This window comes from Wasmannia auropunctata, unplaced genomic scaffold (genome assembly GCF_000956235.1).
Source record: "Wasmannia auropunctata unplaced genomic scaffold, wasmannia.A_1.0 LD335736.1, whole genome shotgun sequence".
In the NCBI taxonomy this organism is placed as follows: domain Eukaryota; kingdom Metazoa; phylum Arthropoda; class Insecta; order Hymenoptera; family Formicidae; genus Wasmannia; species Wasmannia auropunctata.
Window position 1 is genome coordinate 431890 of NW_012027154.1, and position 22692 is coordinate 454581.

At 30.6% G+C, this 22692-nt stretch overlaps 3 protein-coding genes across 10 annotated transcripts; 1 reads left to right on the top strand and 2 right to left on the bottom strand.

Annotated features, from left to right (window-relative positions):
* Window positions 1–917: 917 nt before the first annotated feature.
* On the bottom strand, window positions 918–15071 carry LOC105456252 (probable glutamate receptor). Of its 5 annotated transcripts, none has more exons than XM_011700166.1 (9): window positions 14762–15071; window positions 6854–7034; window positions 6400–6548; window positions 5332–5640; window positions 3895–4000; window positions 3216–3502; window positions 2595–2930; window positions 1698–2085; window positions 918–1260 (listed from the first exon to the last, which is right to left on the bottom strand). In XM_011700166.1, exons 2-9 carry the CDS (start codon window positions 7019–7021, stop codon window positions 979–981), a joined length of 2025 nt encoding a protein of 674 aa, XP_011698468.1. In that variant the 5' UTR covers window positions 7022–7034; window positions 14762–15071; the 3' UTR covers window positions 918–978. The 5 variants fall into 5 exon arrangements, with proteins under 5 accessions (XP_011698468.1, XP_011698467.1, XP_011698469.1 ...); XM_011700165.1 differs by having other exon boundaries at window positions 14376–15071; XM_011700167.1 differs by lacking the exon at window positions 14762–15071 and adding an exon at window positions 13642–13926.
* Window positions 14070–19113, top strand: LOC105456251 (peroxisomal acyl-coenzyme A oxidase 3). 3 transcript variants are annotated; one of them, XM_011700162.1, is made up of 12 exons: window positions 14070–14250; window positions 15591–15741; window positions 15838–15963; window positions 16106–16261; window positions 16353–16500; window positions 16591–16881; window positions 17250–17413; window positions 17507–17753; window positions 17872–18105; window positions 18219–18373; window positions 18613–18906; window positions 19009–19113. In XM_011700162.1, the coding sequence occupies exons 2-12, from the start codon at window positions 15613–15615 to the stop codon at window positions 19096–19098; spliced, it is 2034 nt and encodes a 677-aa protein (XP_011698464.1). In that variant the 5' UTR covers window positions 14070–14250; window positions 15591–15612; the 3' UTR covers window positions 19099–19113. The 3 variants fall into 3 exon arrangements, with proteins under 3 accessions (XP_011698464.1, XP_011698465.1, XP_011698463.1); XM_011700163.1 differs by lacking the exon at window positions 14070–14250 and adding an exon at window positions 15080–15508; XM_011700161.1 differs by lacking the exon at window positions 14070–14250 and having other exon boundaries at window positions 15080–15741.
* A 312-nt stretch (window positions 19114–19425) lies between these two features.
* Window positions 19426–22677, bottom strand: LOC105456255 (beta-1,3-glucosyltransferase). 2 transcript variants are annotated; one of them, XM_011700173.1, is made up of 9 exons: window positions 22250–22677; window positions 21996–22105; window positions 21545–21727; window positions 21341–21471; window positions 20917–21091; window positions 20666–20801; window positions 20438–20585; window positions 20020–20296; window positions 19426–19815 (listed from the first exon to the last, which is right to left on the bottom strand). In XM_011700173.1, the coding sequence occupies exons 2-9, from the start codon at window positions 22002–22004 to the stop codon at window positions 19654–19656; spliced, it is 1221 nt and encodes a 406-aa protein (XP_011698475.1). In that variant the 5' UTR covers window positions 22005–22105; window positions 22250–22677; the 3' UTR covers window positions 19426–19653. The 2 variants fall into 2 exon arrangements, with proteins under 2 accessions (XP_011698475.1, XP_011698474.1); XM_011700172.1 differs by having other exon boundaries at window positions 22237–22677.
* Between the last annotated feature and the right edge of the window lie 15 nt (window positions 22678–22692).

The window sequence follows — 22692 nt, forward strand, 5'->3', positions numbered from 1 at the left end:
CCGGGAAAAAAAGTTTCATATAGTATACATATAATTATATATAGAACTTTTTTTCCCGGGTATATATAATAATATATGTAATATATAATAATATATGTAATAAATAATAATATATATAATATATAATAATATAATAATAATATATGTCATATATGTTCTAAGGTGGTATCGGATACAGTGTGAAACCTAAAATTTTAATAAAATTTTCATTAAAAAGATCTGAGAAGCTCGGAGGTAATTGTAAAGTATCGACTATCTATTTAACTATATATATTAGACATATATATAGACATATCTATACATATATATGTTACATATATATAGACATATACATATATGTATATAGACATATCTATATATATATATGTTAGACATTTTTAAAAATTCATTTTTGAAAGGTAGAATAGATATAATCCTTTAATTTTTTTTAGAAATATTTTTTTTAAATATTTTACATATTTATTAAAAATATTAAAAATATATTTAATAAACATTAAAAATTTCTGATATATTTTTAAAAGATTTTAAAATACTTTGAACAGTGTAAGCTACCACATACAAAGCTTCTTATACTGTCATGAAACTAATCTAGCTTTTTCTTCTATGTGCGTACTTTGCATTTTATTTTTTTCCATTTATTTTATATACATTGTATATACATTGTATTATATACATTGTAGAAGAATAATTAATTAAAGTTGCTTTACTTTATTTTAAGCTTTTTATGATTATGCGTAAACATATAAAATTTTCAATTAAATAAGAGAACGACAATCTTTTTATCCCGCGAAATATTTAATTTATAAAGAAATGTATGCTTATATTTTCCAATGTTTAATTTCTTAATTTTTATTATTCCGTTTTGTCGCGCGCATTATTTCAGTCTATAACAAAAATCAAGGACATACATATATATAGTGATTTATATTCTTATTTTATTGATTTACTGCACTGCAAAATAAACACAAGAATGTTGCTTTAAGTTTTAAATTTATTATTGTTTCTATAAAATGCATCGAGATGATACTTATCATATTTTGGGTCTCTTAAGACAACGTATCTCCAGTGTAGAATTTCACCGATTAAAACTATGAAACCGAGAAAATGACCGATCCCGAGAGCAATAAAAGCGCCGCGTAACTTGCGTAAATTTACTAACGTCTCGGATTCGGATTTTTGCCGTGATTCATTAATCTTCGACCATTCCATAACGTCGCTCAGCCACTTGCGCACCAAACCGATTTCCGTCATCCGTCTCACCTAAAATATTTATTTAATAATTTAACAAATGCTAAATAAACTGATTTTCTAGGAACAGTACCAACAGGATAAAAAAAATGGAAAAACAATTTTTTTTCACGAGTCATCGAGTTTATATTAATTTAACTAATGTGAGTTAATCTATCGCCTAAAATGTTTTCCGAAAAATAAAATACGTTCTGTACATATTTTTATTTTAAGTTATTTTATATTTAGCTTAATTTCAACTAATAAAAAACAATTTTATTTTATCAGATTTGGTACTAGAAATAAGAATACGATCTGATAAATAAAATTATTCCAATAGAATTATCTTTCCCTTCCCGCGTTTCTATTGGTTCGTTCATTACGTTAACGCAATAATTAAAGTCGCTATAATTTCCCGCAGCTAATTGTCCTTCACGGATTAATACCGGCACACAAATTTGAAATTATACCCATAAATCCACGTGGGGTTTAAGCGGAGAGTTCTTTTCCAGCCCTAACGCGATCGGCATATGGACGACGCATTCCTCCATAATATGTAGATTGTACTTGACTGATGAATCAGTGCTCTTCTCGGTCATATTCTGCCGATCGTTTTGCTTCTCGAATATATATTTTCCGCGAGCGTGCTGTAATAAATACGAATTCTCGTAATAACAGAACTTCCCGTTAGCCACCCGATCGATCGCGTTCTTCTCGTTTTCGATCAACTCGAACTTGTTGCCAATCTCCTGACTGTGTGGATCGGAAGAGGCGAGGAAGAAGTCTTTGCTCTTCTCGTTCCATCCTCCTACCGCCAGCGAAGATCTTGTCAGCTGCGCCAAAGTGTCGATAGTTACTCTACGGTGATAAATAAATAAGTGATATTAAGTGCGAGAAAGAACATACAGAAATACATATTTTTATTCTTAAAGATGTATTTTGTAAAAATACTCTCTAAAATTGAATCAGTGAAATCATCACTGATTTTCAGTGTACTCACAAGTGAATTTCAATGTCTTTCAGTGATACTCACTGTTTGAATCAATATATTACTGAAACAATATTGAAATACTGCACTATTTATCACAGTTGTAAATACAACTGAGAATCAGTGGTGATCCCACTTTAATTTTAAAGAGTATATTTTTAAATATTTAATTATTAATTAAATTAAAATACGATTTTATTATGTATGTTTTAAATAGCTTATGATTTTTTATTTTTAAGCGTTATATAGCGACAATTTGAACGTGTGCAAATGCTTCGACGTCTTAAGGAAACTTTAAACTGATTAACAAAATCTATAGCAAAAAGAATATTTGATGATCTATATAGGTACACATTTTATATATCAGCGTATACTGTACTTAGCGATGGGATGTGATAGGGTCGCGGTCATACTGGCACGATAAGTGACGGACGCCAGGATGCTGTAGATCCACCACCAGCCGATGAAGATCTGCACGGTTAAGGCGTTCGGCAAACGCGGTAGGGAGACTTGGAGCAACATACTGTATGTGTATAACATACTGTTCTGGAACTGGGTAAACAAATACAAACCCTTCATGCTATCATAATCGGTTACTTCGTTATATTTCACAGACACACATGGGTCTATGTACTTCTGGTAGAGCAATGCAAACACGTGAAAAGCTCCGCCGGCCAACAATAGGGTGCAAAGGAGCGCTATCCACGTATTAAGCCTGAAAATGCAAAAAGATGTAGCGTTGAACTTTAAATAAATGCATGCAAAAATTAAATGCATGTAAAGATTAAAGGCTCTAAAATTGTCTGTCATCCTTTTTTATATAAATATTAAAATATACTTATTTGGCAAAAGTTTACATATAAAGAAATAATTTATTATGGAATTATGCATTATTTTGATTAGTTGTATTAATTACAGTCTACGAAGAGCTGTTATCTTTTTAATATCTTTTTCAAATAATAATTATTCGTATAATAAGCATATATTTCTAATAACATGCCGAAAAGGTAGTATCAATAATTTCCATGAATTATCGGTTAATGCTTCTGGTGTTAAGAAAGTCAGGCATTCCGAGATGTAAGGCGTGGATAAATCAAAATAATTCAAATGATCAAGCGTGTAATGTAGATCCCCGAGAAAGAAATCAGCATTTTCGGTAATTGCTTCGCCAAGGAGACCCGTATAGCTATCGTTATCTCCCTCTTTACCCCATCTCTCATTTGCAATGTTAGAAGGCATATAGTAGTTTGTTTTGAAATTCATCGCCTTTGCTATGATTCGGATTAACTGAAACAATGAATCTTTCGTTAATCAAGAGCTACAAAATTTTCTATTGTAAATTAATACAGAAAAAGAATAAAAAGAGGACAGTTTGTATTAATTCTTATGCATTTAAAAGGCTTAGAAAAAGGCGTGATGTTATTTTTTAAAGTTTTTTAGGGACTTAAATATTCGAATCTTTTATAGATTAAAGTTTTTTTGTAATAAAAAATTTACAGAAAATTAATATTCAACAAGTTAAACACATTTGTAGATTTATTTCGGTTGCGTTATAATACAAATTGCTAATTTATATTTTATTATCATCACGTTTACTATTTTTTATAATTATTATATTTAGTTTTAGTTTAATTTTCATTTTGCATTATTCTATTTTTCTTTTACGGTTAAATACGTACTTCGAATTCAATACCCAGAGCCTTAGGACTTGCAGTTGTTGTGCTCTCATCGTAGAAATCTCGTGATGCTTCTGTTACAGCCGGTATGTGCTCAAAAACTGCAATTCTACAAGTCATTAAACTAACATTAAACTATAACATTGTAAAAATTAAATAAATCAATGAAGTTTTTTATAGCGATAAAATTTAGAAACTTATAATGGTAAAAAATTTTTAGTTAGGACATTATTTCTGTCTTGAATTATGCACGTTGAAGAAGCTAATTATAATAGATATTATATATACATATAATAGGTATTATATATACATAGTGTTCACAAAAAACACTCAACATTTATATGATAGATAGTTAGGGTTGGAAGGTAACATGTTACTTAAATTGTGACGTTACCGGTTAGATTTCCTTACTTTTTGCAGTAATTATGATTGTTACATTTTCCTGTCTGTAACGGTAACAGTATAACATCGTTAGATTTTTATAGTAACAATTTGCCGTTATTTTTATCGTTACTTTTTTATACTTTTATTTTTTTATTTTATAATATACTTTTTTTTTTTAAGTATTTTGTACTATATCACTTAGGCTACATTCTGATAGCCATTACTAGTATTGAAAATCTATAATTTACATTATATATATATATTTTTTTTTTATTTATATCATAGAGATGTCATTATAATTTTATTCGTCACTTATGACAAACGATATAACAATATTTATGCCATCATGACATTATTTGATTCAGTGTTTTATCTGAGTAATTTATTGAGTTCTACAAATTGCATGTTGTATGCGACGTGAAAATTTATCTCTTATTAAATGTTTACAAACCGCGTTTTAGATATTCTCTCTTAATTTCTATATATAAATGTCAAATAATTTGACAAAGATTTTGAAATTTTTTGGAATGTTCACATAATTCTGTAAGAAGCTGCCAAACATGCATGGGATAAGAATCGAAGAGATATATGAATCTTCTATAAATATCGAGATTTTGCAAAACTCTCTTCTGTTTTCACGTTGCATGCGACACGTGGAAACTAATATAAGTCAATTATGATACTAAAAAATGAAATTCTTTATATCTCAGAAACGATTGGTTTTTGAGTTATATGTTTACTCAGACTTCTTTTTATTCAGTTTGGTGTATACATACTATTTACCATATAAATGCGGAATGCTTCTTTATGAACATCTGTATAAGTGATAATTATGCATGGAATTTATCACAATTATTCTAAATAAAAAGATATTAAAATCTTCATAAAAATATAAGAAAAGATATTCTAATTAAGATAAGTTATAATTTATATTGTTTTAACTTGTAAATTATTTTTTATGAATACGAAGTCGTAATCTGTAGAATGAATTCATCACAAACAAAGATCGAGAATTATGAGCTTCTTATGCATTCGTTAACAATACCATATACTCACCGTAAACCGTTGCCATGAAGATTCGTAGTTTTCGGTATATAGTGATTGTTACCGTAACGCAATTTACCATCTTGCCACGTATCGATGTACTTGATTGTCGTGAAGTCTCTTGTATATGATGGATAATAGACAGTATTGAGATCAATTCGTTCCTCGGTAACACGCTCACCTGAACGGTACTTGTATGTATTGTATCGCCGTATGAACACCACGTTGATAATTCGATTCCAGATGTAATGCAATTCGGGCCTGAACAGCCGATTATCGTGCAGAAGTAAAAAGTAACCGCGCGTGTTGATTAGACGTTCTCTGTCCAAAAATCATAAAAGCGATTCAGAAAGTACGGAATAAATTTAAAAAATTAAAATTAAATACAATAATAATATTCGCTGATATAAACAATAATAAGAATTCGAGTCACAGAAGTGTTTTGAGAGAAGCAAAATTAATACTTGGAAAAATATTTTTTATAAGAACATAGATAAATGTACAAACAATTAACTCAGATAGTATACAGAGAATTAAAAAAAAAATTAGTCATCAAATCTGTCAAGGAAAAGAACCCAAGTGTCCCCCTCCGATTTTGATGAGCATTTAATATTCTCTGGACAAAACCAAGCATTAAGGTACCGCATATTCGTGCTCTTACGCACTTTTAAGGGATGAAACAACCCTTGGAAAAAAATCGGTTTTTTTATTTCAATGCGAATATTGAAACTATGAGAGACAAAAAAAAATGTTTGAACCAAAGCTAAAATATAATCTAAAAACGAAGTGATATAGTATCGATGACCTTCCTCTATAATAAATGTAAATAATAATCGTTAAAATTATTTGATAAAGCACATAAAAAATCCAGTTCTTTGTCTCCAATTTATGTTAATTCTTAATTTCCATATTTTTAAAATGGTATTTTGAGTTATTGAATTATTTAATTATTTGTGATAATTATGCTTTTTCCAATACTGTTAACGTTTATAAAATTAACATAACTTCTTCAATAACTGACAAATTTATAATTGCTCGTCCTTTATAAATCTATATTATTTAACAATCTCGATTGTTTACCCTTCAGCATATTGTAGAAATCGTGATGCTAGCAATCCATTGCTAATTAATATAATATACGCGTAGCAGCCAGTTGCTTTAACGTGTTGAAGCGCTCTTACAATTTTTTTCCTCGGCCGTGAAAAATTATCGTTATCACGTACGCCAATCTGAAAAAAATAATAAATATTGAATATATCTATTATATATCTTGTATATATTTTTTATCATAAATGTTTATGATAAAAAATACTGCTTTGTTCTGATTATGCAAAGTAAGAACAAAAAAAAAGACATAATTGACAAGACATAAACAGATAAAAAAGTTTTATTAAGAGATAGAAGAATTCGAGTTTCAACGTTTAAATTTAAAATTTAATTAATAATTGTAGCTATAAATTTTATTTAAATTATACAAGTTTTTTAAGATTGAAATCTCGGAATATTTTAATCGCGCGTAAAACACAATACTTACGTCGTATCTCAATAGAAAAGAAGACATTTTAATGGCACGCATATCAATCAGTCCACGATAAGCGGGATCGGTAATGAAAACTATGCAGCTGCTATGCATGGCGATTTCCTCTATGATTCGTTCGATTACCAATTTCAGATCATCCGTTTTGCTTTCGCACCAACGCATTCGTTCGAAACTTCTGCAATATTACGGAAACAATAATTCATAAATTCTGAATGTCAGGATTACTAATTATTGTAATTAGCATTAGAAAAAAGAAAGAACAAGCATATTTAGATGCATGTATTAAATTTACATTTTTTCTTAAGAGTAAAAACTGTACTTAAAGCAAATATATTATGATCACACAACAAGATAAAAATCCCTCATCGTTTCGCATATCTTCGATGATTCTCGATATTTTTCAATGATTCCGAGTGGTTTTTATTCGTCAGTTTAAAAATTTTTCGATATCCATGGAAGTATATTTTTTATTATTATATTTTGCCAACTTTTTGTGATGTGAAAAATCATTTATTTATTTTATTTTATAATAGAATCAGATAATTTTATTTTAACAATAATAGAAATGAGAGAATTCAATATAATGACGTTATATTGCATAAGCAAGACGTTCGTAATTTTGAAATGAAAACATGTCTCTCTCCGCTTCTCTATTTTTATTTTAATCATTTTTATCCAAAAAGATAGGCTCTAATGTCGAAATCCACGAGTTCTATACCTTTCGGCATTAATGCTGACAAATTGCGAAAAGAGTACAAGAGCCACTGTTATTTGTGTGACACACATATTTCGAGAGAAATTTATCCACACGTGTAACTCGTCGAAGAGGCTGTTTCACTTCGTATTATATAATACTATCGATCTTTTGGAGAGCCCCTTGACTCTTTTTTGCGATATCAATTCTTGATGATCTCATTTGTAGGCAATTGTGTTTGCAACCCGAATCGCCGGTAATCCTGCATAATTCCTGGAAAAGTCTCCAGTGTGTCAGGCTAACATTGTGCAATGAACGAACACTTTGTTCTAAATAAGTTATTTCGTCCATTGGAACGTCGTTAAGAATCCAACCGCATGCAATTAAGTCTAAATGCATTTTCTATAGTTCGATAGTTTTCGATAGTTTAATATATACGGACGTTTTCCTGATCAGGCGAAAATAATTATGTTTGCCACAAGCATTAATTATAATTGATTGATATGATGACAAGCAGATCCGATTTACGCGTCTGTTAATTGCTGAAGTATTCTCTTATAATTATTAACATCATATTAATCAAAAATAAATTAAGATCTTAACGTTTAATATTTTAATAAATATCTTAATAAGTAAATTAAGATTTGAACGTTTAATATCTTAATTTAACAAGAATTTTCACGCTACATCAATAATGTAAAACTTATATGATTTGGGGAGAAAATTTATATACTTATAAGCTAAATTCAAGTTAAAATTTAAAAATCCTATTATTTGCCAAAAGATGACCGAAGAGAAACTCATAGTGATGAAATCTATACAATTGAATCAAACTATCAAAGATCGTCAAAAGAAAATAAATAATGGCTTCAGGCAGCAATCTTAATTTTAACTCACATCAGAAAAGAAACGTTACGTTTTCGGATTAAAATTAATGTAATTGACTATATTTTGAAATTTTCTATTTGCGACTGAAGAAGATTATAAGTAAAATCGAAATAATATTACAGCAGAAGCTTTAATATCATTAAATAAAATTATGTAATTACATTGCAACATCTTTGTTTGCTCGTTTTACTAACCTTTATTTTTTAAAATTTCTATGTTATTTTATAAAATTTAAGCCAACATATAATTTTACTTAAAAATCCTATCTTCGGTACGACGCACGTCTACGTGTAGTATTACTTGATGGTCGAGAAAATTCTTATGTTGACTTTAGTCGATGATCGTAATTAGAAGAAATTAAAATAAGAATTGCCAAATTGACAGAGACACATTTTTGAAATAACGATGCTGCTCTTCCTTTTTCAAACCAACTGTTGCATGTAAATGATGTAAAATAAATGATTAAGCATATGTGACGTTGTTGACTGTAGAATTTTACATTTTCTTAAGCACAAACTATTGAATTTATGATTTCTAAAGCTGAGATCATCAAGAATTGATATCGCTTCTTAATATTGCTAATTAGTTATACGTTGTTTCAAAAAAATCAGATAACTTTTTAAATACTAGAAATTTTATTTTGAAATAAAATGAGAATTTATATGAATATTACGTAATTCTGTTCATAACTTCCTTCTTTTTAATTTTTATAAACATATGTACATATATTTCCATAATTGCGCACACGTGTGCATAATTCTATAAATAATACCGCATCAATAAAAAAATATCTTAACTATATGTATATCGATAAAGAACACTCCTTACTCCAGAAAGATATTAACAATTCTAAATTATTCAATTTTTTAAACCATTATCCATATACAAAACGCTAAGTTTGTTTTTTTTATTTTTAGAATAATTTCAATCAAACTCTAATTATTTAAATTAAAATTTTGTTAAATACATTAGATTTGCAAATACTATAGTTAAAGAAATTTCCGTGTGAATACCGATTAGGGTTAACTTAATCAATGATTTATTCAACCGACTTTAAATGTTTATAATGCAGCAAAAATTTCTAATTGTATTATTTGTTTTCAATTTAATCTTTCTTTTCGCACGTCAAACGACAAAAAAATTAATAATTCTACACGTTCCAAAACACTGGAGATATTTTTTGATATATCGTCGATTAAATTAAACGAAATTCGATGTCTAATAATCGATCGATATGCCATTGGAGGGAGAAAGAGCAAAGAATGAAAGAGAGAATCGCAAGTAAATAGAGCGAGTATATTGAGCGCGCTATTATACAATATTTATCATGTTTAAATAGCCACGTTTATCAGTTTGTTCAAAACTCTGCTGTATAAGAGTAACAGAGATCATTGCACTTCTACGTCTTGACTACTGTTTCATAACGAAATTTATGCAAGAACTTTCTTCCATTCACAAGTATTACTCAAAAATCTTGACAAATCGTAAAAAGAAACTCGTAAAAAAAATTATTGAGTTTTACAAAGTCTTTAATAAAGACGGTTTTTCTTAAACGATATGTAATCGTGAAGCTTCCATCTTTTTTTGCATAAAACGCAATAAATGTCAGCAATTGATTTATTATATATTTATTATGTATCACACACACATATATATATATATATATATATATATATATATATATATTTATTATGCACCATTTTTATACTAACATAAGTAAATATTTGTAAATATATATGTACTTATAAATACGTATAATACGTGAGATTAAGAAATGGAATAACACAAAACTATTATAAGACGGTTGTTATAAATTCAAAAGTTTGGTCATTACTTTTGTTAAGGTTAATGTTGCTATATGCGTAATATACATCGCATATTAAAAAATACACATAAAGTCTTTTGATGCAAATATTACATGTGTGATAATAAAATTAATCGCAAGGATACTAATTTACTTTCATGAACAATGTATATTATTACTTAAATTATAAGTATTATTTTCAACTGTATAAATTAAGTATTACTTAAAAAAATATTTAAAAGAATCATAAACAGACTAACAGAGTACTCCATTTATCTGTACTTCATTTATTTTACAAACAAGTTTATGTCCAGCTTCTAGTAGGGTTGAGTAATAACTAGTTGAAAAATAACTAGTTGGGTAATTAATAAATAAAAGTTAAATAAAAAAGTTAAAAAATTAATAATTTTTTATTTAATTTAGAAAATTTTATAAATTTTAATTTATTTAAGTTCATTTTAAATAAGTAAATTTTTAATTTCAACTAGTTATTTTTAAAGTGCAAACTTTAACTAATTATTAATATACATATTTTTAATTAAAAAATTTTGTTATCTCTTTAAACGCCAATATTTTTTCTATAAAATTTTAAAAAATTAGTTTAGAAAATGTTCAATAATTGTAATGGACACGACGCTTGCAGTGCCCAAAGATGAACGAAAATTGATAAACTTAGGATACCTTCCGTTTTACATAAGGCATAATGCATTTATTTTTGTTCACTGAATGTGAAACATAAAGATAAATAATACATAATAAAGATAAATTATGTGTAAAACATCGAATACATTCTTAGACTCTGCATTCAGGAAGCTATAAATAGAATGACACAATAATAGCGCTGATAGCAACAATAATATGTTCTCCGAAAGCTTGAACGTCTTATTGTTGAAATCTTATTGTTAATAGGATGGAAAGTCTGATTATTAAAACAAATCAAATATTAAAATTTGACGAGCCATATTGTAATTATTTTGTTACTCACAAGTTGTCAAATTTAGATTTAGAGCAATTTAATTTTAAAAAATTACAATATTCTAATTTAATATAAATAATGCTTTAAAAATTAATTTTTAATTTAACTTGAGTTAATTTCAAACATTTAAAGAAGCCGTATGCGAGCCAACACAGAATAACGGTGTATAATAATTTCTTTTTACAATATATCCAACCACACGCAAACTGCGCGCCGCATATTTGCCACTTGAAACACAGTTCATTACGTAATGCTGGAATAACTTGTAACAAATTAAATCAAATTAATTAATTAACGATTTAATCTTTTTGATGCTGTACGCATTTATAAGAATCCCCCGAATCTGTAGAATTATTTATTGCAAAAAAAATCACCTTAGCTCTCAGCCAGGAGTTGAGTTAATTTTATCTTAAATCAACTTTAACTAACAATAAGTTACTTTTTATTCATGCAACTTTTAACTGAATTAATTTTATAAGTCATGAACTTTAACTTAACTTACTAAAAAATATTACCCAATTCTTGTTTCCAGATAAATAAACTCATAATTAAGCTCTTATTATCCGAATTATTCGAAAACTAATCAAGTTTTCTGAATGTCAGCTCCTATTATCGGAATTACTATAAATACCTATGTTAGGTTCTATTGTCGAAACTAATAGTAAATAAGCCTCTATTATCCGAACCATTCAGAAACTATTGGAGTTGTCTCGTTCCTCGATATGTTTAGATAAACAGAATTCTACGTTTCACTTATTAGACATTGTTTAAAAAAGGACCACATAATACGCAGTATTGGCAAAACAAAGCGATATTTAATGGTTTAAGTGATGATTTTTGTTGCGTTAAAATCGATTTATGCAGACTTTTTCCTATTTTGTGAAGTTTCAAAATATTATAATTTAACACTAGAACTACGTTATCGTTACAGTTACGAAAAAATATTATATAAAGAATAACGCTGTTAGTAGTCCGTTACAAAAAAGTAACTGTAACGCGTTACACTTTTAAAATAACGTTCTTAATCCTGATAAAAATACATCGATCAGAAATGACTATTCACTATTCCTGTTGCAAAATAATATTGGACAGTAGTACTTAAATGTGAAATTGAAAGTCTGTCTTCAATTCGAGTCGCTTTTAAGTTAGGTAATGACAAGGTCGCTAATTATATTTTCAACATAACTTTCCATTTAGAATCGAAAATCACGACAGGACAGCATTGATTAAGCTCTGATTAATTTAATTGCTGATTAATCCATTTGAATCACTTATTAAAGCAAGATTTCTACATTAAACAATTCGTTATCGGTGATATTTTTGAATATTATTATATTCGTGTTAATAAAATAGTACTGTCATAGACGAGTTAATCATTGATTAATTTAATCGTAAATTGTTTTAAAATAATGTACTATTTTTTCAACATGGATGGAATTATTAATTCTTTTGGTTTAACATACGTGAACAAAATATTAAATTAAAAATGGATTTTATGTAATCAGAATTTTTGTTCTAAGCAATTCTGCCGATTAAATTAATCATCACCGATAAAATTAATCAGTGTTTAGATCAAATTTATCCTTACTTTTTAAAACGATCGAAGATCTCTCATTAAAAATTTGTATTTGAAATAAATTGTATAGATATATATGAGACTGAGATCTCGAGATCGTTCCATAGTCCGGATCGAGAGAGATTTCTTCTTGACATTAATCAGAAATCTCTTTTTTCTCTACTCTACCTACGTCAAGTAAAATCACAAAAAAAAGTCCAAGCTCGTTTTTTTCTTATCTAAAGCATTGCGCACGAATACATCTAATCTCGAAGCGGGAAAACGAAATCAAATCGTAATTTTATCCAATAAAGTACGTGTATCAAAGTTCAACGAAGCACGTGGATTATCGATTCAAGGCTCCTTCAACATTTGATATTTATCATTTATCACTTTTTATAGTATTTTATAATTAGTATCGTTTATAAAAAATAGAAGAACTAATAAGGTTATTATTATATATTATTATTATTATATAAGGTTATTATCACATTTTTCCTTATTACGTGACTAATCAGGTTTCTGAAATAATTTAAGATTAATTATTCGAAACTAATTGTTTTTTATATTTCACGTTTCTTTTCCATCTGGTTACTAAAAAGTGGTAAGCGCTCTTAATGATAATAATATACGATTAATAATGAAACAGCATTTTGCATCACGAGTGTGAATAGTCATTTCCGACGTATTTTTGCTTGCTGAACACGAATCTATTGGTAGAAGTTGGCTATCACATCACAATTTTGAGAAAAATGACATTAAAGAGAAACTGAAAACGATTTTGAGGGTTTTTAATATGTTGCAGCATCGACTAGCTAATTTTTTTGCTTAATTTCGTTAAAGCTACATAAAAGTATCAACTTACTATAGCTTTAAAGTGCATTTTGGTTCATTACGATATGATTTTTTGTTTCCAAGATATAGCAATTTAAATATATAATTGTTTTTCTCATGTAACATTATGCGACAAAATTTATTTTTTTTTCTTTTATCGAATGTGTCATTTCCGACGTATTTTGTCAACAGATTCGTGTTCAGCAGGCAAAAATATGTCGAAATGACTACACTCGTAATGCAAAAAAAGAAAAAATTTTGTTTCAGTGTAATCGGCAATGGAAAATATGTATAATATGTATAATATGGCCGGTTGCGTCGCGTAGTAATTGCGTCACGTTAGTGCAAAGTGTGGAGTGGTATCACTGATATCACAGCGTTTAAAACGAGTTATGAGTTGAGAACGAGAGCCGCCAAGAGCCGCTGTCTTTTGAGCAATATACACTATACTAGTCTGCTGCAATCGCTTTACAGATACGGTTCTCGCTGAACGTTCGCTCATCCACTTTCACTCGTTCCGTGAATCTCGTGTCAGGTACTCGCGAGGAATACAACAAACGTGGTGAACCAGGAAATTATTCGCTCTTTCAAAGGACACTGATAGGATTTACGATAACGTTTCATCGGGCACGAGTGCAAGGTGCAGTTTTTTGCGTTCAAAAATTCGCGACAATTCGTTTTTGCTTTTGCGTGTTTTTTCTATCTTACAGAAATCCAATTAATTTAATACTGAAAACTTATTCTATTATAATATTAAGAAAGCACCTATTGTTCGTCCTTCTTTTTTTCGCAAAATGAATCTCCAGTTCATATATCTTTTAATTGAGATTGAACTGTTTTCTGTACCGTTCATTTTCCCTCCTTTTTCTTTCCAACATCTCGAATCTATACCTGTTTCATTTTAAGTGCAAAAAGAGTATAACGTAGTTGAGAATGACTTATTATATAACATAAAACATCAAAGTTACATTCTAAACATTGCTTACAAAAAAAAACTTTACTAAAAATGTTATAGTTTCAATAACGTAAACTATAACTTTACTAGAATTTTAGTAAAATTTTTCTCGATATAGTAGCGGTGTGGAATATTATACATAATATGTCCAAATAGAAAAAATGTAAGAGAAAGAGAGAGATAGAGAATACATTACAGAATACAGAAGCGAACAGCTGTTTTCGTTCTTGGAAGCTGCACTTTCTACATTCGCTCTCTCACTTTTTCCTGTTTTAAAGTTCAGAATGAAAGGGATAAGGGACAGGGAATTGAACGCAAGGAATTTTAAAAAGAGTAAGACGAAACATTCGCATTGCCTGCCTCTGACTTTTTCTTAATTCCTTATGTTTAATTTCCTGTTTCTAATTATTTCTTTCATCGTGTCTAAGTCCTTTCCTTGCCCGAACATAGTGAACACGATCCATTGGAGTGCGGCTAAGAAAAGGATAGACACATTCGGTTCTCGGGTAGACACGGAGAGTAGAAGGAAGGACGTAAAATGGAGTGCGACTAAAGTTCACATGCCGCTAGTCATTACATGGATTATCAATCATCACGTTGCAATCTGTCCAGTTTTTATATGTCTTACCGTTTACGTCGTAATAAAATTGTCGTAAACATATAACAATAAAATAAGATTGAATATTGCTTTATCTCCGTGAAAGTGTTGCATAACGTATTTTGTATATTTTACATTGTGTTATCTATAAGTTGTTTATGTCATTCAAAATACCTTATCAGATGATCATGTTTATCTTTCACAAGTACCTTAAACAAGTCGAAAGTGCTTGTCACCAATGACCGGTTACGAATGACAATTGTACGTCGCAATCAACGTGACACACAATTTATTGATGACGATTAAACGAGCGATTTTTAATTATGCAAAAACTGCTGAATAACCGTGTGTTGCCATATTTAATATCAACAAATTGTAAGATTTGTTGTAACGGCTGCTCATTCACGAAAGATTGCGAAAATTTTAGTTTCGTGAGAGGAAAACGCGCGATGTCCACCGCCAGTAACTTGATAAAAGATTTGCCGAAGGGACCACTGGACGCTTATAGGAAACGAGCGACATTCGACTGGAAGTCGTTCAAGTTATCTTTCATCGGAGAAGAGGGCATACGATATCAGGTATCGAAATCAATGACCTGTATTTTGTGTGTAAGCTATATATTAATTAACATACGTACTGATAAACATGTGTTAAATCACCGATTGAATGTCTAGACAAAATTATGGGAACTTTTCGAAACTCATCCAGTGTTTCGAAAGTTGACATGGCCAAAGAATTTGGATGAAATTCGGAGACAGTGCAACGGTCAGATACAAGTGCTTCGCAAGAGTGGCATAGATGTAATTATAACAATTTATTTAACAAGTAAATTATAATAATTATTAATTATTAATAATTAATAAATGATAACCAACGGTCGTTGATAATAATTAAATGGACTTGGACTTCTGTGCCTTAACAATTTTTGTATAATCTTTTCAGCCAACCTTAGATCTTCAACATTATCTTAATATTTATCAATATGATGGATCGATACCGGTAAAAATGGGAGTAATGTTTGGTATGGTACCAAATACCGTGATGGCACTGGGTACCAACCAACATCAACATCTTATAGAAGAATTTATCAATGGAAATGTATGTATGAACGTGCATGGACATTAATCATTTATTAATATTCTTATGAATCATTATAAAATACTTATTAATATGTTCTTGTTGCTTGTAGTATATTGGCTGCTTTGCACTGACTGAAATTGCTCATGGAACCAATGCAAAAGGCATGCGAACCAGAGCAACATATGACGTAGCAACGAAAAGCTTTATCCTTCACTCACCCGATTTTGAAGCTGCAAAATGCTGGGCAGGTGGTTTAGGTAAGTTAAATTAGTCGGTGTGTTAAAATAATGTATTAAGTATTTGCCTTAGTGCTTCCTATAATTTCTAATACGTTTTGTAATTTTTAGGAAAAAGCGCCACACACGCCCTGATATTTGCACAGCTAATTACACCGGACGGCGTGAAGCGTGGCTTGCACGTTTTCGTCGTGCCAATTCGCAATTTAAACACTCATCTGCCTTTTCCCGGTGTCACCGTTGGCGATATGGGTGAAAAGATAGCCCTTAACGGAATAGACAATGGATTCATAATGTTTGACAATTACTCGATACCGCGTAGCTGCCTGTTAAATCGCACCGCGGATGTCACCGAAGATGGAAAGTACGTTCTCGCTCTAAAGGATGAACGAAAAAGATATGGTAAGAATTGACATTAATGCTACAACAATAAAAAATAAATCAAATCAGGCAAATAGAAATCTCACGCTGTTATTGAAGCGTAAACTTCTTCAATTTATTTCAACTTCGAATTACATTGCAATCCTTCTCGAACACATTTCGGCTTCATTTAAATTATCCTCAGCGTAAAAATTGCAATGTAATTCGAAGGTGAAATAAATTGAAGAAATTTACGTTCGTCAATAACTGCGTGGGATTCTTATCTGCCTGATTTGATTTATATTTTATTTTTATATTATTTTAAGAGTTTAATACATTTTTAATTGTTGCGACATTAATATACGATAAAGTATTGTGTGATTGATTCTATTTTATCTATACTGGGGCAGGCTCGTCGTTGGGAGCACTTTCAGGGGGCCGTGTCACCATTACCGGGATATGCGCGCAATACATGATCACTGCACTAACTATTGCCATACGTTACTGTGCAGTGAGGAAGCAGTTTGGCCCTACCGAGGATAACGAATTGCCAGTTATAGAATATCAGACGCAAGTACGTATATATGTATAAGCAGCAGAGGGTTCTTATCTCGAGCTGAAACAGAAAAAACAATTGTCACATCGATGCAAAATATTTATGTTCTAGCAATGGCGAATCATTCCCCATTTAGCTGAAATGTATGCAATAAAAATATTTTCTCTTGATTTGTATGATATGATGTTTAATCTTCACATGAGTCGTCTCATGGAAAACGAGGATGAAGACTTGATCGCCGATAAAGGAATGGAGATACACGCGTTATCTTCCGCAGCGAAACCAGCATGTTCGTGGATTGCCCGTGACGCGATTCAGAATTGCAGAGAATCTTGCGGCGGGCATGGTTACTTAAAAAGTGAGTGCAAAAATACTCAGTCATACATAATGTATGTATTACATATAAATCTTTGTAATAAACTGTTATCTTATTGTCTGTTGCTTATAATATATAAAGTATACTGTTTTGTTATCAGTGTCTCGTTTGGGTGATTTAAGAGCTGAAAACGACGCAAACTGTACATATGAGGGCGAAAACAACGTACTTATTCAGCAAGCGAGTAATTGGTTGTTAAATCAATGGGCTAATGCGATTAAAGGACAGCCCGTGCCATCTCCGCTTAATTCCGCGGGTTTTCTTGCGAACGCGGAACAAATTCTTAAGGCCAAATTTAATTCAACTACAGTGGGAGATGCATTGAAGCCTGAAAGTATGATAAAAATAGATCTTTTGGTGTATTACAATATTTTTTTTTATTATTACAGATTATTAGCTGAATAACTTCGATTTACCGCAATTAATATGTTTATTTCTTAATTTTAGATTTGCTTCTAACTTTCAAATGGCTAGTTTGTTATTATTTGAAAAAGACACACCAACGTGTAATGGAACTCAAATCAAGCGGAATGTCCGATTTTGATGTAAAAAACAATGCCCAAACGTTTTTAGCGCGAACCTTGTCTCTTGTATATGCGGAGGTAAATAAAATACTTATGTATATACATAACACTTCAATTAGAACAAAGAAGAGATCGATATGTCCTATTTTAACCAATTAATATCAAACTAAAATATAAACTTTAAATTTTAGATTAAAATCAATGAAAAATATACGTGCTTTTTTTATGCAATAAAAATGCTTTACGTACAGTTTACATCACTCTATAATACTACTATAGAACGGAAATTCAATAGTTAATTTCTTCTTTCGTTGCAGCACGCTATAATGCAATCCTTTGTCAAATGTTTACAATATCCAAAATGGAAAGCAAACGAAAGAGAGGCACTGACAAAATTGTGTTCTTTATTCGGAGCGGTAACGCTGGAGAAGAGATTGGGAGATTTGTACGGCGGTGGTTTTGCCTCTTCTAACAGTAATCTAGACGGTTTTTTGCGAGAAGGAATTATAATGCTGTGCAGAGACTTAGTCGACAATGCTGTTGCGTTAGTTGACGTAGTGGCACCGTCAGACTTCGTTCTTAATTCTCCTCTAGGAATGTCAGATGGCGAGGTACATACTGCTGCCACTAAATATTCTGTATTGAATCATTACATGTATAATAATTGTTCTTTTTTACTATATGTTAAACTGAAAACATTTTTTTATCTATAGGTATACAAGCACATAAAAGAGTGGATATTTAAAAACGAAGAGAACTTGAAGCGCTCACCATGGTGGAATGAAATCCGATCTAAATTGTAATACTACGAGTCCGAGGTATTTCAGAATTATTTCCACTATTTCACGTTCGTGAACTTTAAGAATATCTTCAAAATTTACGATAATTTTGAAACAAACGCACAAATTCATGTTATTTGTTCAGAATTGTGCCTACATTTAAATATTAAAATAATTTGTTATATGTATACTATCTGGACATCAATTATTGCTAATCTTTTAATGTGATAATTGATGTTTCAATATTATATTGTTAAACTTTTACACAATTTAAATATAGTTTTTATACGTATATTGTTATAAAGGTTCTTATATCTTTTCATATTTTTACTAATGTATATAATATAATCGTTTATATAAATGTATTTTGTTGTTGTATAGTATTAAATAATATGAAAAATTTTTAATTGAAGAAATTTATATCTTAAACACTCTTAGAATACTTTAGGTAAGAGCAACATTGCACGTGAGAAATGATGTTTTGAAGAAATAGTCTAATTACAAATACAAAAATAAAAAAAATTTTATTATAAATTTCTATATATGTATAAAATTTTTGTTTTATATATGTATATTAATTTATAATTCTGTATGTTTTGATGTACTTGCAAGCGGTAAGATTCTATCTGCTTCTGCAAACCAATCAGTGTACATAGCAATCGGATCAACCGACCAGAATTTGTGAAACGATATAGGTTCTTGAGATGCCAAATATGCGTAAGGGTAGTCTACTGGTTGTGCCTACAATGGTACAAATATAAAATAAATTTAATATCATATTAAAGCATAAAATAATCATCGAGTATATTAAACTACTATAGGTATATTCTTATATTTTTAAATTATACGTCTCGTATATATACATATATATGATTACTTTATTTATTCGTGGTTAGTTTCATGTCTAATATAAATTATTTAGCAAAAAAAAATTACTGCGCATACCTGATGGAACATCAAAGAATGAACGCTTTCTACTCCGAGTCGCAACAAACAAAGTCCAAAGAGGTACATGTCATCGGCAGTAGTTGCATATGGGCAAGTACATACGCCCGGTTCTACTATCATATGAACCAAGGGAGCCGATAACACGACTCCTGCACCGCCAGTTAAGTACTGAAAGCCCTGATGACTGTCCCACATACGAAAGCCGTAACGTTCGCCAATCGCGACTGGGTGCTTAGGATTATAGCACGTGAGCAAGTTTAATAGACGTACTACACTGTAATGCATTACAAAGTATATATACTTCAATTTTTCAATATCTTTTAAAAATAAAAATTACAAGCTTATCATATAGCTATGCGATATTTTGCGTAAATTTGGCAGTTAAAAAATAAGATTTTAATGCAGTTGCACTCACCTGAAGATAGTGTCATCGTCGACAATGGCAAGCCAATCGAAATTGCGTTTCTTTAGTATTTTACTGGCCTCTTGCAAGATAGCGTAAGTTTTAGCGCAGTGTCCTTCAGTAGTGTTCGGGACAATGTATGCCTCCCTTAAATTTCTGTCTGCAACAGAACAATTCAGCAACTTATGAAGACTATTAACATATAAAAAAGATATATGTAATTTCATTGATCGGGCATACCGGCTGCATCACTGAAATATCCGATGTTTAAATCGTACTTGGCCCACAACTTTTTTATCACTTGGACTCTGTCCACATGATATTTGGCGCAAGTCTTAACGGCGAAATAAATATTTTCTGGAGCTACAGAAGAACTCTGCAAATTGAAAATATTTATATAAACGTGGTTTTAAAAAGCAATAAAATATATTATTCTTCTTTCAGCTAATTTATTAAAATTATTTCTATTAATTAGAATTCATGTGACCTACACAAGAATGAAAGAATCGAGGATATGTGGCGCAATCGGAGGCAGATACAATGCACAGTTTAGATACGTGACTTAACTTCACACCAGTGCTATAGACAAAGGTCGCGAATTCGTACGACACATCGATAGAAAAATCTGCATACGGTTTCTTACCCTCAGAGACTTGTTTAGACAAACTAAAATATTGAATTATATTATTAATTTCTGTATAAAAATAAATTATAAAAACAGATTGTAATTATAATTATTTTTAGAAAATTATACGCAAACAGTTTTTGTAAAACAAAGGATCAAGTAGCTTTTATTGAGTTTGTATAATTTTATATGCAGTCTTTTTCACGTTCTTGATTAATTACGCCTCAAAGAGCTATTTATATTACTATGACTCTAATAATATGACTGTTTACCATAAAAATGGAATATACCTCTTTAATAGCGTAACACTCATGGCAAATCCAGATGCAATGTGTGGATACCTGAATCTTTTAGTGTGCATCGCAAAATGATGAATAATAGTAGGTTCACGGTCGTAAAGCGTGTATCCCATCCACATATCCTGCAAAAAGGAATTAACTTGAATGTAAATATCGTATTTTCTTAAAAGCTTATGCAGGAAGCGCACAATTCACCTGAGAAGAATTAAATTTTCCAAGAACATTCAACAGCTTCTCCAGTCGAATCACAGTGTTTTCTAAACAAAAGAAGAACCATTCCACGTCTGAAAATTCACTCGACAAGTGAGTCAACAGCGGAACTATTGTCCAGGAACCTTTGATGTTGAGTTCGTGGGACAGTACGACGTGTGGCAATTTCTAAAGTATAAAGAAAACTTCTTTAACACCAAGTACAAGGATAGACATAGGTTTTCAGTAAACGGAAATGGATTGAAATATTTCTTTTAAATTGAGATAGATTGAAATTTTCTAAACCATGGATGGAAATGGATTGGCCTTTGTAAGAAATGCATTCATTTCCACGAAGGCCAATTCATTTTAATCCATTTCCGTTTAGTGTATTGTCACGTATACATTTAACGAACGAATACATGTAAAGAAACAATTTTATTGCGATCAAACGTACCTTTTCCATCGCATCAGCCTGCTCATAGATGTTTTCCCTCAAATAATCAGCATGGGCCGCATTGTAGCCTTCCTTTTGACTCAGTACCACTATGGTCACCTCGTTGGGTTCTAAAATTATAACGTATACTGGTTAATACTTTTTCATACATTTAATTTGAATTAAAAAAAAAAACAAGGCAAGTGTTAGACAATAGAAAATCTCTCAGGTAAACGAGGAAGAGTTTCTGGAGTAAATATACCTAATGTACTTGCATTCGCACTCGCGATGAACGAAACGCAAGCGAGAAGTGCGAGATACGTTAATAGTTCCATTTCTATCGAACGGCATTCGAAGTTTCTCTAATGAGAAATTAAAGATTTGTAGACGTCAACACACCGACTCTAAGCCGTTTTGTAAAGAGAGAACTTTCGCGTGAAGACAAAACGTCGCTTTTCCATTCGGATTTGTTCGATCACTCAACAATATCCGTTCGATCTACCGTCGATTCAATCGCACTCGATCGCCGTTCAATTGTCCGCCGTTTACTGTGCGAAAATTGACGTAGAAGAGCCGGCTTCGTCGGCATCGGCTCTGTCACGTAAATAAATAATAAACACACATCCCACGTGAAGAAAAAATAATTCGCCGTCGTCGGCCCGGGATTCGTCGAACTTTGCGGCTGCAGGCCAATCAGATTTGCTCGCTGTTCTAACCT

Excerpts from the sequence above, each read along its gene's own strand:
- LOC105456252 (XM_011700164.1), bottom strand. The coding sequence starts at position 7,645 with ATGTGTGTCACACAAATAACAGTGGCTCTTGTACTCTTTTCGCAATTT. Across the intron at positions 6,549-6,853 it reads CTTTTCTATTGAGATACGAC|ATTGGCGTACGTGATAACGA; the intron begins GTAAGTATTGTG and ends TATTTTTTTCAG. Across the intron at positions 2,086-2,594 it reads CTATCACATCCCATCGCTAA|AGTAACTATCGACACTTTGG; the intron begins GTACAGTATACG and ends TTATCACCGTAG.
- LOC105456251 (XM_011700161.1), top strand. The coding sequence starts at position 15,487 with ATGCAAAAACTGCTGAATAACCGTGTGTTGCCATATTTAATATCAACA. Across the intron at positions 16,262-16,352 it reads AAGAATTTATCAATGGAAAT|TATATTGGCTGCTTTGCACT; the intron begins GTATGTATGAAC and ends TGTTGCTTGTAG. Across the intron at positions 18,106-18,218 it reads AGATGCATTGAAGCCTGAAA|ATTTGCTTCTAACTTTCAAA; the intron begins GTATGATAAAAA and ends TCTTAATTTTAG.
- LOC105456255 (XM_011700172.1), bottom strand. The coding sequence starts at position 22,309 with ATGGAACTATTAACGTATCTCGCACTTCTCGCTTGCGTTTCGTTCATC. Across the intron at positions 21,092-21,340 it reads AGTGTTACGCTATTAAAGAG|TTTGTCTAAACAAGTCTCTG; the intron begins GTATATTCCATT and ends TCAATATTTTAG. Across the intron at positions 20,802-20,916 it reads CTCGATTCTTTCATTCTTGT|AGTTCTTCTGTAGCTCCAGA; the intron begins GTAGGTCACATG and ends TTCAATTTGCAG.